Source organism: Cibotium barometz, chromosome 30 (genome assembly GCF_041138505.1).
Source record: "Cibotium barometz isolate CiBa-2024 chromosome 30, ASM4113850v1, whole genome shotgun sequence".
Classification (NCBI taxonomy): domain Eukaryota; kingdom Viridiplantae; phylum Streptophyta; class Polypodiopsida; order Cyatheales; family Cibotiaceae; genus Cibotium; species Cibotium barometz.
The window spans coordinates 29,554,289-29,568,083 of record NC_141075.1 but is presented as its reverse complement, the minus strand read 5'-3'; the positions used below and the strand labels follow the sequence as shown (position 1 = coordinate 29,568,083).

The following is a 13,795-nucleotide window of genomic DNA, read 5'->3' as shown; positions in this document are numbered from 1 at the left end:
CAATGATTAGATGTACACCATCCACACGTTTAACATACAAAGTGCTTTCTGTTGGACTATTCTGAAACCCATGTGCAGTCAAATATGCATGTATTTTTTCATACCAAGCTCGTGGAGCTTGCTTTAAACCATATAAAGCCTTTTTTAACCTGCACACTTTGTTTTCCTGCCCTCTTTGAACAAAACCACGAGGCTGCGATACATACACCTCCTCATGCAAATCTCCATTTAAGAACGCAGTCTTTATGTCCAGCTGATGTACATTCCAACCATTATGAGCTGCTAATGCACAGATGCTACGAACAGTGGTCATACGACATGTGGGAGCAAAAGTCTCATCAAAATCAATGCCCTTCTCTTGAGCATAACCTTTTGCAACAAGCCTAGCCTTATGGCGATCCACTGTGCCATCAGGCTTACGCTTCAATTTGTATACCCACTTAGTGCCAATGGCCTTCTTGCCAGGGGGCAAGTCACATAAAGACCATGTACTATTCTTCATAATAGCATCGTATTCTGCTTGCATAGCAGCCATCCAATTTTCTGAACTTTGTGCCTCATCAAATGAATCAGGCTCACTTTCATCGCACATGCTAGAAACAGCCAATGCATAACAATCTGACGCATAAGAGGCACCATGAGAGCCAGAACGAGTGCGACTAGACAAAGGGGCATCCAACTTGCTGTCACGCAAAGTCTGCACCAGCCATCTAGGCATGTTCCTAGAGCCCTCAATCTCTTGTCTCTCATCCTCAAGTGCATCATGCACATCTGCATCAGATATAGGCTGATCTGTGCCATCATTTAAAACCTGCATAGGCTGAAAAACTGCCTCATGAGGTATTGCACTTGACTGTGCACCACTGAAAAGAGGCAACAATGTATCATAGACATCACGTGAGCTGATATCTGTCTCCTTAGTACATGAAACCAAGGGCTGAACTGCATCTTCCACAAATACAACATCACGGCTAACCAAAATGCGCTTTGTCTGTGGATGATACAAACGATAGCCTTTGCTCTCAGCACTATATCCAACAAAAATACATTTGACAGCTTTGTCATCCAATTTTCTGCGATGTTGCACAGGCACTAATGCATATGCCAGGCAACCAAAAACACGTAAATGGCCAACAGATGGCTTGCGGCTATGCCAAGCCTCATATGGAGTGACAACCTGTAATGCTTTGGTGGGACACCTGTTTAGTACATAAGTGGCACACATGACAGCCTCAAGCCAAAAACCATGTGGTAGACTTTGACTCTTAACCATACATCTTGCCATTTCCATGAGAGACCTGTTTTTTCTCTCAGCCACACCATTTTGCTGTGGTGTATACGGCACTGTACATTGGTGTTTTATCCCACGCTCAGCCAGAAATGCATTAAATTCTGAAGACATATACTCCCCCCCTCGATCTGAACGGAGGGTGCCCATCTTACTTTCTGACACATTTTCAGCCATAACCAAAAACTGTTTGAAGCACAAAAACACTTCGGACTTTGCCTTCAAAGGATATACCCATGCATGCCTGGTAAAATCATCAATGAAAGTCACGAAGTAAAGGTAGTTTCCAAATGATGGAGTTTGCATGGGACCACAAACATCACTGTGAACAAGCTGCAATCTGCGTTCAGCTCTCACTGATCCATCTTTGGGAAAGGAAGCACGCTGCATTTTACCCAATATGCAGCCCTCACAAACATGCTTGACAGGTGCCTCAAGCTTAGGCAAAGAAGACACCATTTCAGATTTCTGCAGGCGCAGCAAACTTGCAAAATTCAGATGACCAAAACGTGCATGCCACAGTTTTGCATTTGAAATAGCCTGCGTATCCATAATAGCACATGCTGAATCCTCTACACATTTGCCATCCATATTGAGCTTATACAGCCCTCGACATAGTGAACCAGATGCTACAATGATGTCACCACAAGAGAGATCATGAACAGTACATCTGTCATCCACAAATTTTACAACCAAACCTGTTTTGGCAAATGCGGAGACTGACAGCAGATTCTTTTTGATCCCTGGCACATACAATGCATCAAAAAGTGTAAAGGTGTTGCAATTTGCAACATTCAGCACAATCTGTCCAACTCCTTTAACGGGATAAGAGGAGTTATTGGCACAAGTGACAGTATTCCCTGTGGGAGCAGACTCAAGGAAAGTGAATAAACTGCGCTGCGAGGTGATATGCTTAGTGGCACCACTGTCAAAGTACCATACATCTGAATCTACTGCAGACATACATGTGTCATGCAAAGATGGGTCATAACTGCACTGCGCATTGAATGCCCATTCTGTATCTTGAACAACATTAGCAGATTCATTGTTAGAAGGAGAGGCATCTGCAACAACAGCCATACCAGCCTCTTTCTTTTTAGCCTCTTTCGCAGCCAGCTTAGGACACGCTTTGATGACATGATCATTTCCCTTACAGTACTTGCAAAATGTCTTCTGTTTGTCACCCTTCTTCTCATCTTTGTCTTCCTTCTTTGGTTGCGCAGCATTTGCAGATTTCTGCTTACTAGAAGAAAAGCCAGCTTTACCTTTCCCGCTTCTCTGACTAGCAACGAAAGCTTGATCTGCGACACGCATAATATTCCTGTTTTGCCTTGACTGGTCTTCTTGCAGCAAAACAGAAACTAACTCCTCAAATGATAAGGCATTGGGATTGCCTTTCATCATCAAGCGAAGAGTGGAAGCAAAACCCTGATAAGAATCTGGTAGACCATTCAAAACAGTCTGCACAAGTGAACTGTCTGACAGGATTTCATCTGCAGAAATGAGCTGCTCTTTGAAATCCTTGATCTTTGTCAAAAAGCTATCCATAGAATCACCTTCGTTCATATGCTCACTCTCCAACTGTTTTCGGAGGTAAGCAACACGAGCCTCATTTCTTGCCTGATACAATGTGGCAAGTACATCCCAAGCATCCTTAGAAGTCCTGCAGGAGCGAATATGTGGGATAATGGTACGTTTGACAGACAGTGCAATCAAGGCATGAGCCTGCGCATCTCTACCATCCCAACGAATCTGCTCTGCTGAAAGTGGTGGTTCTCGAACAGCTGCTACAGCACTTGTGCCTGCACCATCATCAACAGTACCTGTTTCTGATGTGTTTGCAGCATTCCCAGCCACAATAGGACGTGCATCAATACCCTGCACAATGTTCCATAACCCCTTTGCTACCAATACATGTCGCATCATATATGCCCACAATGGATAGTTGGTGCCATCCAACTTATCCTCAGCAGCCAACATGCGGAATACATCATTGTTGTCAGCCATGGCCAATGACTGTACTACTAGATGTAAATGCTGTCTGTAAGTGGTAAACCTGTATAAAATCGACCTGTGCTATGTAGCACAGCCCAAAACAGACGAATGGGCACCTGTCCTGCAGATTTTAATCTTGACAGAAAATCTGCACAGTAGTACGATTTTGCCTGCGCAGTACTTGGAATGCAAAAACGGAGGGCGAAATGACTTCAGATCAAAATTCTGAAACGAACAAGCCCTACGGGCTTTCCCACGGCATATACTAACCTGCAGACGCTCGTGAAACCTCGTCGCAATCGGAGGAGATGAAGCGGCAGGTGCCGGTGATGCTGCCCGGGAGGAGGAAGCCTGCTCTGATACCAATTGTTGGAATTAGGGTTGCAGGAATGCACACACAACTTCAAGAAGATGAGGAAGCTTGAGCACAACACAGTAGTGTATTATGAGTGCCAAAAAATGAAAGATAACAAGCCCTAGAAGATAATGGGCGTATATACAATGCACGGGGGAAAAAACCTCCTAGTGAGGGAAAAAGTGCCCCGGCGGTCCTAAGTGTGTTCACACACATCACTACTATAATATGGTAACAATTTTTAGATAATGGTTTTCCACTTTTTGGAAAAATACTTTTTTTTGAACACTGTTCTGGGGATAGCCATGGGCCACGAACATTGCTGAAATTTGAAGCCTTCAGAGGCATCAAAGCCCTTCAAATTTGAAGCCTTCAGAGGCATCAAAGCCCTTCAAACATGAAGTCCTCTTAGAAAGTAGGGTTGCAAAAGAAGGCCAAGAAGGCCACTCTTTTCTAAATTTCACATAAACATATATATTTTGAAGGTCAACCTAGATTATGGCCTTCAAACTGAAGGTTAGGGTAGGCCTTCAAATTTCAACCTTGGCCACGAACCTTGATTAATTTTTTGACCAATTTAGAGTTGAAGCTGAAACACTAGGTGGTTAGTCCACTATTAGGGCCACGAACTATGATTGTAACAAAGTGTCCTAGTGGTGCACATGCACATGGGTATGGGCCTAGGAACATGGGGTTAGAGTCCATTCACACATGTGGGGCACATGGGGCCCTAGGGGTATAAATAGGAGATTGCTATCATGTACTAGGATCTTTTACTCACTTTATGATCTTTTTACTCACTTATGACATTTGGTCATCTATTCTCCTTGGAACATGTGTTCTCTTGGATATGGTGCAAACTCCCATGAGTGCTCTAGGTATTGCTCCCTCCTATGATGAGCTTCCTCTAGGTGAGAGGCTAACACACCACACTTCCATAGTTGCTTGCATTGGTATCAGAGCTCCTTCATTGCATTGGTATCAGAGCCCTTGGCTTAGGGAGTGATTAGTGTTAATCATTTTTGAAATTGATTTTCACACAGTTTTTAGATTTGCTAATTTCTTGTTTGAGAGGATTAGCAAAGAGATTTCTGTTAATCATTTTCGAATTTGTATTAAACGTTATTCTCTGAACCCTAATTTAGTTTACTGTTTTGTTTCTTGAACTTCTTGATCTTGATTTTTTTGATTTTTGAATTAGGGTTTACAGAGATTTTAGCAACCAAAGTTTAGAGATCTTCTTGCATTATCTTGCTTAGAGAGCTTAAAGTTCCAATTATTAATCCATTAAGCCTCTATTTCTGGCCTATTTTCCAAAATCTTGGAGTTCTTGGAGCAAATTTACAAGAAGCTTGGTTTCTTAAGCAATTTTGCAGAAATTTCATTGCAGTTTCAAAGATTGGTGCAGACTGTGCAGAATATTTAGATTACAAAGTTTATGCAGAGTACAATTTGCTGTGTAGACATCAAGATTGCTTTGTAGTTTTTAGATTTCTATGCAGATTATTGTGTAGAGTACAGATTGTTGTGCAGAACAAAGTTCTCTTGTAGATTATTATAACATTTGCAAATTCTATGTAGAAAATTGAAGATAACTCCAGTTCATTGAAGATAACTCTAGTTCATTGAAGTCTGTGCAGTTTCTTAAAGTTTGTGCAAAGTTTTATGTAGCTATGCAGAGTTCCTTGAAAACAATGACAATTAGTGTAGGGATTATGAAGAAAATTCATAAAGATTATCAAGAAAATAGTGCAGAGTGAAGAACTTAAGTGTTTTAAGCAAGATTGGTGCAAAACTTTACATCAGTAAGTGATCTTTACCCTAAACTTCATTCTATTCTTGATTTTCTTATTTCCGTGCAAGAAAAAAGTGTACAACTGAGGAGCATAGTTTTTGGATATGTGGATCGATATTCAAGTGCATCTACGACACGATGATTCTTTTGTGCCAGGACCACTTGACATTCTGGCCAGGAGTTTCGAGCTTCTTCGGCGGATACCTTTCATGCCAGATTCACAGTGTGGTCATGAGGATGGGCTTATGAGTTTTCCTTTTGACCCTGGGACTACTATCTCTTTGGAGTCGAGCTTTCCTTTCAATCCAAGAGCTACTACCATTCCAGCTTTGACGGTTCAGGGTGTACCATACATATCCCTTTGATCCTAGAGGATACTCGACTAGATTCATTATCGACAGTGGTTCCTTATCTACTCCACTTGGACCAGATTATCATGGAGCCATTGCCTTGGATTTTGCATGCCTCGGATTTCCTTGTGATCCAGGAGGTTGCATATATAGCCTCATCATCGACGGGAACCCTCTATCCTTTCCATTTGATCTAGGGGGTCATATGATTCATGCACAGGTCTTCCGCTACATTCAGTCATGGATGTGATTATTTTGGGCTTTTGTACATAGCCTCTTGTATATGTTTTATGCACGACCACCCTTTGATTTCGAGGACGAAATCATTGTAGGAGGGGATGGTTTTAACAAAGTGTCCTAGTGGTGCACATGCACATGGGGATGGGCCTAGGCACATGGGGTTAGAGTCCATTCACACATGTGGGGCACATGGGGCCCTAGGGGTATAAATAGGAGATTGCTATCATGTACTAGGATCTTTTACTCACTTTATGATCTTGTTACTCACTTATGACATTTGGTCATCTATTCTCCTTGGAACATGTGTTCTCTTGGATATGGTGCAAACTCCCATGAGTGCTCTAGGTATCGCTCCCTATGATGAGCTTCCTCTAGGTGAGAGGCTAACACACCACACTTCCATAGTTGCTTGCATTGGTATCAGAGCTCCTTCATTGCATTGGTATCAGAGCTCCTTCATGACAGTAATTTAGTTTTTGACTAGTTCAAAATTAGAGGAAACATTATGGGCGATTAGTTCGTTGGGGTTGTGAGTGTTGCTCATGCAAGACGTTGTAAAGTTCAATGGATTTCTCACTTTAGAAAAATCTTATTTCATCCTTTAAGTAGTTCACATGTAGATTTTTTTTTGGGGGTTAAATTACTCTTTGTGGACGAATGCCAATTTCAAGTAGATGAAAACAAAAGCTTTCGTTTGTAGTCAAGATAATGAAAATTTTCAAAATATGTTTTTTTTTCTTCTCATGAAAAACAAAGTATTAAGTGTACATAAAAGTGTGGGGAGCTCCATTTCTTCTTATATGGAGCTCCCCACACTTTTATGTACACTCAATACTTTGTTTTTCATGAAGAAAAACAAAGTATTGAGTGTACATAAAAGTGTGGGGAGCTCCATATAGTTGTATGAAATGGATGCACAATAAAGGATGCTTTTATCTGTGTGAAATGGATGTACAACAAAGGAGGCTAAGATCTCTTATTATACGTTGGTCAAGAAGTGATCATGTGGTTTTCTACTCTACTGGTTGTTATGATATACTCTCTAAAGGTTCATGCACATGAGCAAGGCTATGTGGTTTTCTATTGGTTGGTACGATGCTATTGGTCTACTTTTTGAAGGCCTGCACACATGAGCAAGGCCATGTGGATTTCTATTGGTTGGAACGATGCTATAGGTCTACTCTCTTCAATTTGGAGGTGTTATCTACATCACCGCCAGTGCACGAAAAAACATATTTTTTAACCAATCAAAATAAGGACAAATCTTAAATCCATCCGTTTTTGTTTCAAGATCTCTACAATATGCCGATTTTATAACTAAATATATATGAAAAAATCATTCCTTAAAATAAGGGCTACTTAAAATCTCCGCCGGTTTTTTAATTCTGACTATAGAATGCCGTTTTTTTTCCTATCCGTTTTGAGGAGGTATTGGGACAGCCAAGGGCTAGGTGTGAAAGGATGTGTGTTAGTGGGACACTTGGCAGCCTGTTGTTTGTTGCTGCTTACTTGGCATAAAGGATGCATCACCAGCAGTCAACCTTATCGATGTGGGTCTCTACTCTAAAGTAAAAGGGAGATAAAGGCAGGCCTCCATCTCCTCCTCCTTCACTCTTAGTCCAAAGCCAGGTGAGTCCAGTCCTGTTCTGAAAGAAGTGCTTAGTCTGCTCTGGGTTTTGATAATTTATTTTGCTCTAGAGTTTCAAACAAATTAGGGTTAGGGTTTTCAAGAGGAACGTTCTGAGCTAGGGTTTTGTAAGAGGTATTCGTTGGCAATCTTGAGATAGGGTTTTCAACAGCAACAGGTTTTGATGCTGAATCTCTTTGGTTTCATGTAAATCAATGATAAATTTAGGGTTTCTCTGCTCATCGTTCTGGAGGATTCTTCCAAGAGATTGGGTTTCGTTTGCTTTCTTAGATTATGCAGAGATTCCTGAGTTATTTAGGGGTTTTGAAAGTTTAATAGTCAATGTTTTGAGGCTGCATCAGGTGTTAGAACTAGCTGTACATCTTTTCCTTGGATTTGACTCCCGTTTGCAATGTTGATCTTGTGCTTTCAGAGCTTACCTTTGCATCTTGTTCATGGCTGGCAAGCGAATCCTTATCATCTGCACATCTCATGACAAACTCGGCAACACTGATAAACCAACAGGCCTATGGTATATGCTTCTTACTTCTTACTGCTGAAGCTGTGTGATGTGTCTATTTTTTCTTATATGATTTACAGGGCCGAAGAAGTGGCTACACCATACTACATCTTCAAGGAAGTGGGTGCCCAGGTCGATATCGCTAGCATAAAAGGGGGAAACATACCCTTAGGTACAGTTTTGCTTCTCCTTTCTATGAAACAGCTTCATAGAAATCTTCCTTCTTACATGTTTACATTGGGTTCCAGATCCCAACAGTCTGCAAGGAGACTTGCCGGAACATACCCACAGGTATCTGAAGGATGAGGGTATGTACATAGTAGGCGCCTTCTTTCTAAGAAAACCATGTCAACAGCATCATGCAAGTTCAAATGGATCATGTGGTTTTGTTTGTATTTGTAAAATACAGATGGATTGAAAAGCAAAGTGGAAAGCTCAATCCCGTTAGCTGAAGTTTCTGAAGGGTATGACGCTGTCTTCTTGCCAGGTACTGTGTTCATGCGTGTTTTTTTTTTTTTGGGGGGGGGGGGGGGGGTTGCGCACACACGATGTAAGTGGATGTTTCCAGGCTGTGTTTGTATTGCAGTGATGTGAGTGAATTTTTCCTGACAGTGTCTGTGTGTGCAGGTGCACATGTTTGTCTGCCTGTGTCACTGGTGCACAGTTTTGAGTGTATGTGTGTTTTGAGAGAGAGAGAGAGAGAGAGAGAGAAAGAGAGTGAGAGAGAGTTATATCAACCTCTACAAAAGACAGGCAGGTTCACAAAGTATATCGTGGAAAAAAGATAAAACAATGAAGCTAAAGGAACAAAACAGCCATATGAATGACTATGTTGCGAAGTAGTTCTGTAGTGGCTGATTAGTGATTGTGTAGATTGCATTGTGGCACTGGTTCTATCAAATCTAGAAAGAAGGAGAGTTATTGAGGAGCTTATGTGCAAAGTGGAGGAGTGGTGGTACTTCGATCCGTTTTCCTATCCTGTCTAGTCAAACACTGACACTAGAGACGTGCTTCATTGTCGAGCGGGTCTTTCAGAGGAGGTGTAGGGCAATACATCTAGCAAATCACTGTTAGTTATCCATCATCCACCCAGGCGCTTTTGTGCCAAATGTTACTACCTGTGTAGGCATGCATGCAGATACACAGGGATGGATGTAGGGAGGTTTATTGTGATTTTAGCCTGGAAGCAAAAAGAAGATTCCATCATTTGGAAGGGGGACAGGAAGTCAGGAGGTGCTAACAATAATCCCATGCAAATGTTCATGCAGGAGGGCACGGAGTTTGCTATGACTGTCCGGATGATCCAAGGCTCATAGCATTGCTGGAGAAATATTGGGCACAGGGCAAGGTGGTGTCAGCAGTTTGTCATGGACCAGTTGGCCTTGTTAACGTAAAGTCCCCTGCCGGTGATTATATTGTAAAAGGGAAAAAGGTAATCTTGCTGCATTTATTGTATTTTATCTCATGTTTTGCCACTCAACTACCTGCATGGCATGCCGAACATGACAGTTTTTCTATATTGAGAACAGGTGACAGGGTTTACCAATTCCGAAGAGGAAGCTGTTGGAAATACTGCTGTGGTGCCCTTTTTGTTGGAAGACAAGCTTAAAGAGATAGGTGGTCTGTATGAGAAGGGACCTGACTGGGTAAGTTCGTGTTGCTTCTTACAAGCTGTAACAAACGACATCCATGATTGTTCTACAAGGCAAGTGCTAATTTTTCAAGTATTTGGCACAGGTCCCATATGCTGTAGCAGATGGGAATCTAATCACTGGTCAGAATCCTATGAGTTCAGCAAAGGTTGCTGAGCTTATACTCTCGGCGCTCTAATGACCAGTCTGTCTTTTTATGGGCATACATGCTAACTACTTGTAGATTGTATTGAGATACTTTAGAGTGCCCTGTATGCTATCCGCATGATGTCCATTTAAAGCTTGTGGGATTATAAAAGAACTCACTGGAAGGAAAAGTTGGATTATTTTGTGTAAGTACTTATTGGCACATGCACACACACATACACATACACATGGACATTCCATCTCTATGGTCTGTGCACAGAAGTGCACAAGGGCATGGGACCCCTCTGGTCTTGCTATTTTGTCCCAGGTGCTGTTAACAATCACAAGAGAGCGAGCTTTATAGGTTGAAAAGTACAAAAGGTCCTGGAATTGTCGTCATGATGCCTTGCAATGCCCAGAATGGAGGGATACGACACCCCCCCCCTCCTGGATATTCCATGAAAACAACCAAGCAAATCCACAAGGGTATCTTTAGAGAACAGATTGGGCATTGTGCCTACCCATTGCCACAGCTTTTGTTTGAATTTGGAGAATACATTAAGCCCACTGGTCTGGATCCTCTTTATAAAAAAAATGTGCTAGATCACCAAGCTTCATCCTGGTACTATATGCCTTACTTACTCTGGTCCAGAGGCAAGTTGACCATTCAATTGTAAGGTCACGTCGATTTGTAAACCCTGCCTAAGTCCTGTTGAGATCTGTTGGTGATTGGTGCAGCCCTCCACTCCCGGCGAACCATGGCAGCAGGAACAGATGTGAGGAAGCAATTGTTCCATTAGAAAGTGGATCGCGATGTCTGAAGAGGAATTGCTTCCTCATTTCCATTCCCTACCCCCCTTCAACCTTGATTGACTTGTTCACTCTTCAGATACGAACAAGCTAAAATGTTAGGAATGCTAAAATGTTTGGCATGCCTTTTGAATACCTGAGGGAGAACTTGCAATTTATTATGCGGGATGCAAACAAATAGTTTAAAGACTAAGCTTGCAAGACTGAGCTGGATAGCAGCCCCCTAAACCCCTGCCCTTGGTCATGTTCCTTCTTGCTGCCCCCCTTACCTTCTTCCCCCCCCCACCCCCCCCCCCCCCCCTTTTTTTTCCCCTGAGGACTCCATGGCAGCTGCTCCACCTTCCCCCATCAGAACCATCCTCATTTTCCCATTTTCAAAATGGGACCTCCACATCCATGGAGTAATAATTCTCAAAAGGATTATACAAAAGCTAAATCATTACGTCCTTGATGCAATCATGCCTCCCTTAACAACACACATATATTAAGGCAAGTTTATTGATGGGGGGGGGCATTCAAAAGCCACACCAAGGATAAAGTTGCACTAAATTAATATCCCCACACTGAGATTAGAAGGATGATGGGGATAATTGCAGGATCACAACTCCACTTGGCACCAAAGTGTCATGTCATGGTGCCACTAAATTCACTTAATCTCCTACTTGCACCCAGAATTCTCAAGAGAATTGTACCCATCACCACTACACTTAATGCGTTTGGGCTTGTATGCAAATAAGCATGCAGAAAAGATTAAAACTATTAGTAACGTCTAATTATAATTAATGAAAAGGCGGTGCGTCCTTTTTTCACTACCCAAACTAGTGTCCCACAACCACAACTTTCAACACTAATTATCATCCAAATTATTAAAGAAGATATTGCTCGAAAGAATATCGATAGTGCAATAGATAAAAACATCAACCAAGAAGACAATGCTCCTCGTAAAACCCTCCAATTCTTGATCAAGGTGAAGACCTTGGGATTGCACAATCATAGATGGCCACTATGTAGGTGCAAAGATGAATACTCCTGGACAATAATATTTTAAAAAAATCAACAAAAAATATTACCCCACAAACAAAAAATGTTTCTCCTTTCTTCCAAACTTTTTTTTTTCCCATGAGGCCTTATTCCATTCCTAGTGGCATGCAGGAATTTCACCCGGCGCTACACACATCATATTAACCACACCCCCCCCGAGTACCACAAGGGGGACAAGTATCGGGCAAACCCCACAAGTTAGTTGTTCCAAGTTGAGTCATGATCTTTGATGTCCATGGCAACCATTGTCTGTGATCCGAAGCGTGTGCTTGAAGGGCAAGTATTGCACACTATTGTCGTTGCAAAATCACCGAAGAGGAAGGTGGAAGCAAGCACCATAACGATCGAACGATGACAGCCTAAGATGTGCGAATGGTAGCCTTGGTAGAATTGGGTGTTACAAGTTGAGTCACGATCTTTAATGTCCATGGCAACCATTGTCCTGATCCAAAGCGTGAGCTTGAAGGGTAAGCATTGCATGCTATTGTCGTTGCACAATCACGGACGAGGAAGGTGGAAGCAAGCACCATAACGATCGAATGATGATGGCCTAAGGTTTGCGGATGGCAGCCTACATGCCCGCCTACACGTGAACACACCCTTAGTATCAGATGTCCCCAAGGGGATTTGAACCCAAGACCTCCCATAGAAAGCCCAAAGTCTTATCCACGCTAGGCTACCACCTTGGGAAAACAAACCTTTCTTCCAAACTTTGAAGTACTCCCTTTCCACCCCACCTCCCCACCTTGCTTTGAGATTATTCGTCTCGAAACCCACATGCTTGGGCATGTCCTCCTCCTCCATTCAATCAACCCACATGCTTGGGCATGTCCTCCTCCTCCATTCAATCAACTGGAAAAATGTTTATTCCCTAAAATATCCCCTCCCCCTCTGACCAACTTCAAAGTACACTTTAGATTATTGCCTCAATTACATCATATGTAGCTATTTTTGAGGCATTTACATATATAGTTATTTTTAGGGGTTTGCATGTGTATGGTGCCTTCAAAATCAGATGGCATTAGCATTTTGGTTTTCAACCCTCATTATTCTCTCACATGTGTTTGTGGTGTGACTTGAGAATGGAGATAACTCTATATGGTTTACTTTGATTACCCTTACACACACACACACACACACACACACACACACACATGTATATGTATGTATGTGTGTGCATATTTCTATGTGTATGTGTATGTGTGTATGTATGTGTGTGCATATTTATATGTGTATGTATGTATACATACATACATACACACGTGTGTGTGTGTGCACGTGCACATGTGTGTATGTGTGCATATTTATATGTGTATGTAGGTATGTATGCGTGCACACATGTGTGTGTGCGTGTGTGTATGTGTACATATATATAGATACACACACACACACACACACACACATACACATATATAGATAGATAGATATATCTATATATAAACACATATACACATACATATACATATACATATACATATATATATATATATATATATATATATATATATATATATACATATATATATATGTGTGTGTGTGTGTGTGTGTGTGTGTGTGTACATATATATAGATATACGTATATATAAATATATATATATATATATATATATATATATATATATATATATATAGATAGATAGATAGATAGGTATTTATCTATCTATCTATCTATCTATACATAAACACATATACACACACATATATATATAAATATGTACATGCATATACATATGTGTGTGTGTGTGTGGATGGATGCATGCATGTATGTATGCACGCACACACACACATACACATCATTTTAATATTTTTTTATGAATGCATAATTTTTTATTTTATAAATAAAAGTATAAATATACATATGTATATGGATAATATTTGATTAACTTATTTAATATATCAGAATAATAGTTTATTTTTAAAAGGTGAACTTTAAAATTTTGAAATCTTTTTTCATTATGAGGAGCTTTATTTTTTTAACTTATAAAAGCATCATCCA

At 41.1% G+C, this 13,795-nt stretch overlaps 1 protein-coding gene across 2 annotated transcripts; it reads left to right on the top strand.

The window, feature by feature from the left end:
- The first annotated feature begins 7,536 nt into the window (after nt 1-7,536).
- LOC147621364 (glutathione-independent glyoxalase HSP31-like) lies at nt 7,537-10,158 on the top strand. 2 transcript variants are annotated; one of them, XM_086824101.1, is made up of 8 exons: nt 7,537-7,652; nt 8,084-8,182; nt 8,251-8,342; nt 8,419-8,478; nt 8,580-8,657; nt 9,439-9,602; nt 9,700-9,816; nt 9,908-10,158. In XM_086824101.1, exons 2-8 carry the CDS (start codon nt 8,106-8,108, stop codon nt 9,998-10,000), a joined length of 681 nt encoding a protein of 226 aa, XP_086680227.1. In that variant the 5' UTR covers nt 7,537-7,652; nt 8,084-8,105; the 3' UTR covers nt 10,001-10,158. The 2 variants fall into 2 exon arrangements, with proteins under 2 accessions (XP_086680227.1, XP_086680226.1); XM_086824100.1 differs by having other exon boundaries at nt 7,634-7,828.
- Nucleotides 10,159-13,795: the final 3,637 nt, after the last annotated feature.

Excerpts from the sequence above, each read along its gene's own strand:
- LOC147621364 (XM_086824101.1), top strand. The coding sequence starts at position 8,106 with ATGGCTGGCAAGCGAATCCTTATCATCTGCACATCTCATGACAAACTC. Across the intron at positions 8,343-8,418 it reads AGGGGGAAACATACCCTTAG|ATCCCAACAGTCTGCAAGGA; the intron begins GTACAGTTTTGC and ends ATTGGGTTCCAG. Across the intron at positions 8,479-8,579 it reads CAGGTATCTGAAGGATGAGG|ATGGATTGAAAAGCAAAGTG; the intron begins GTATGTACATAG and ends TGTAAAATACAG.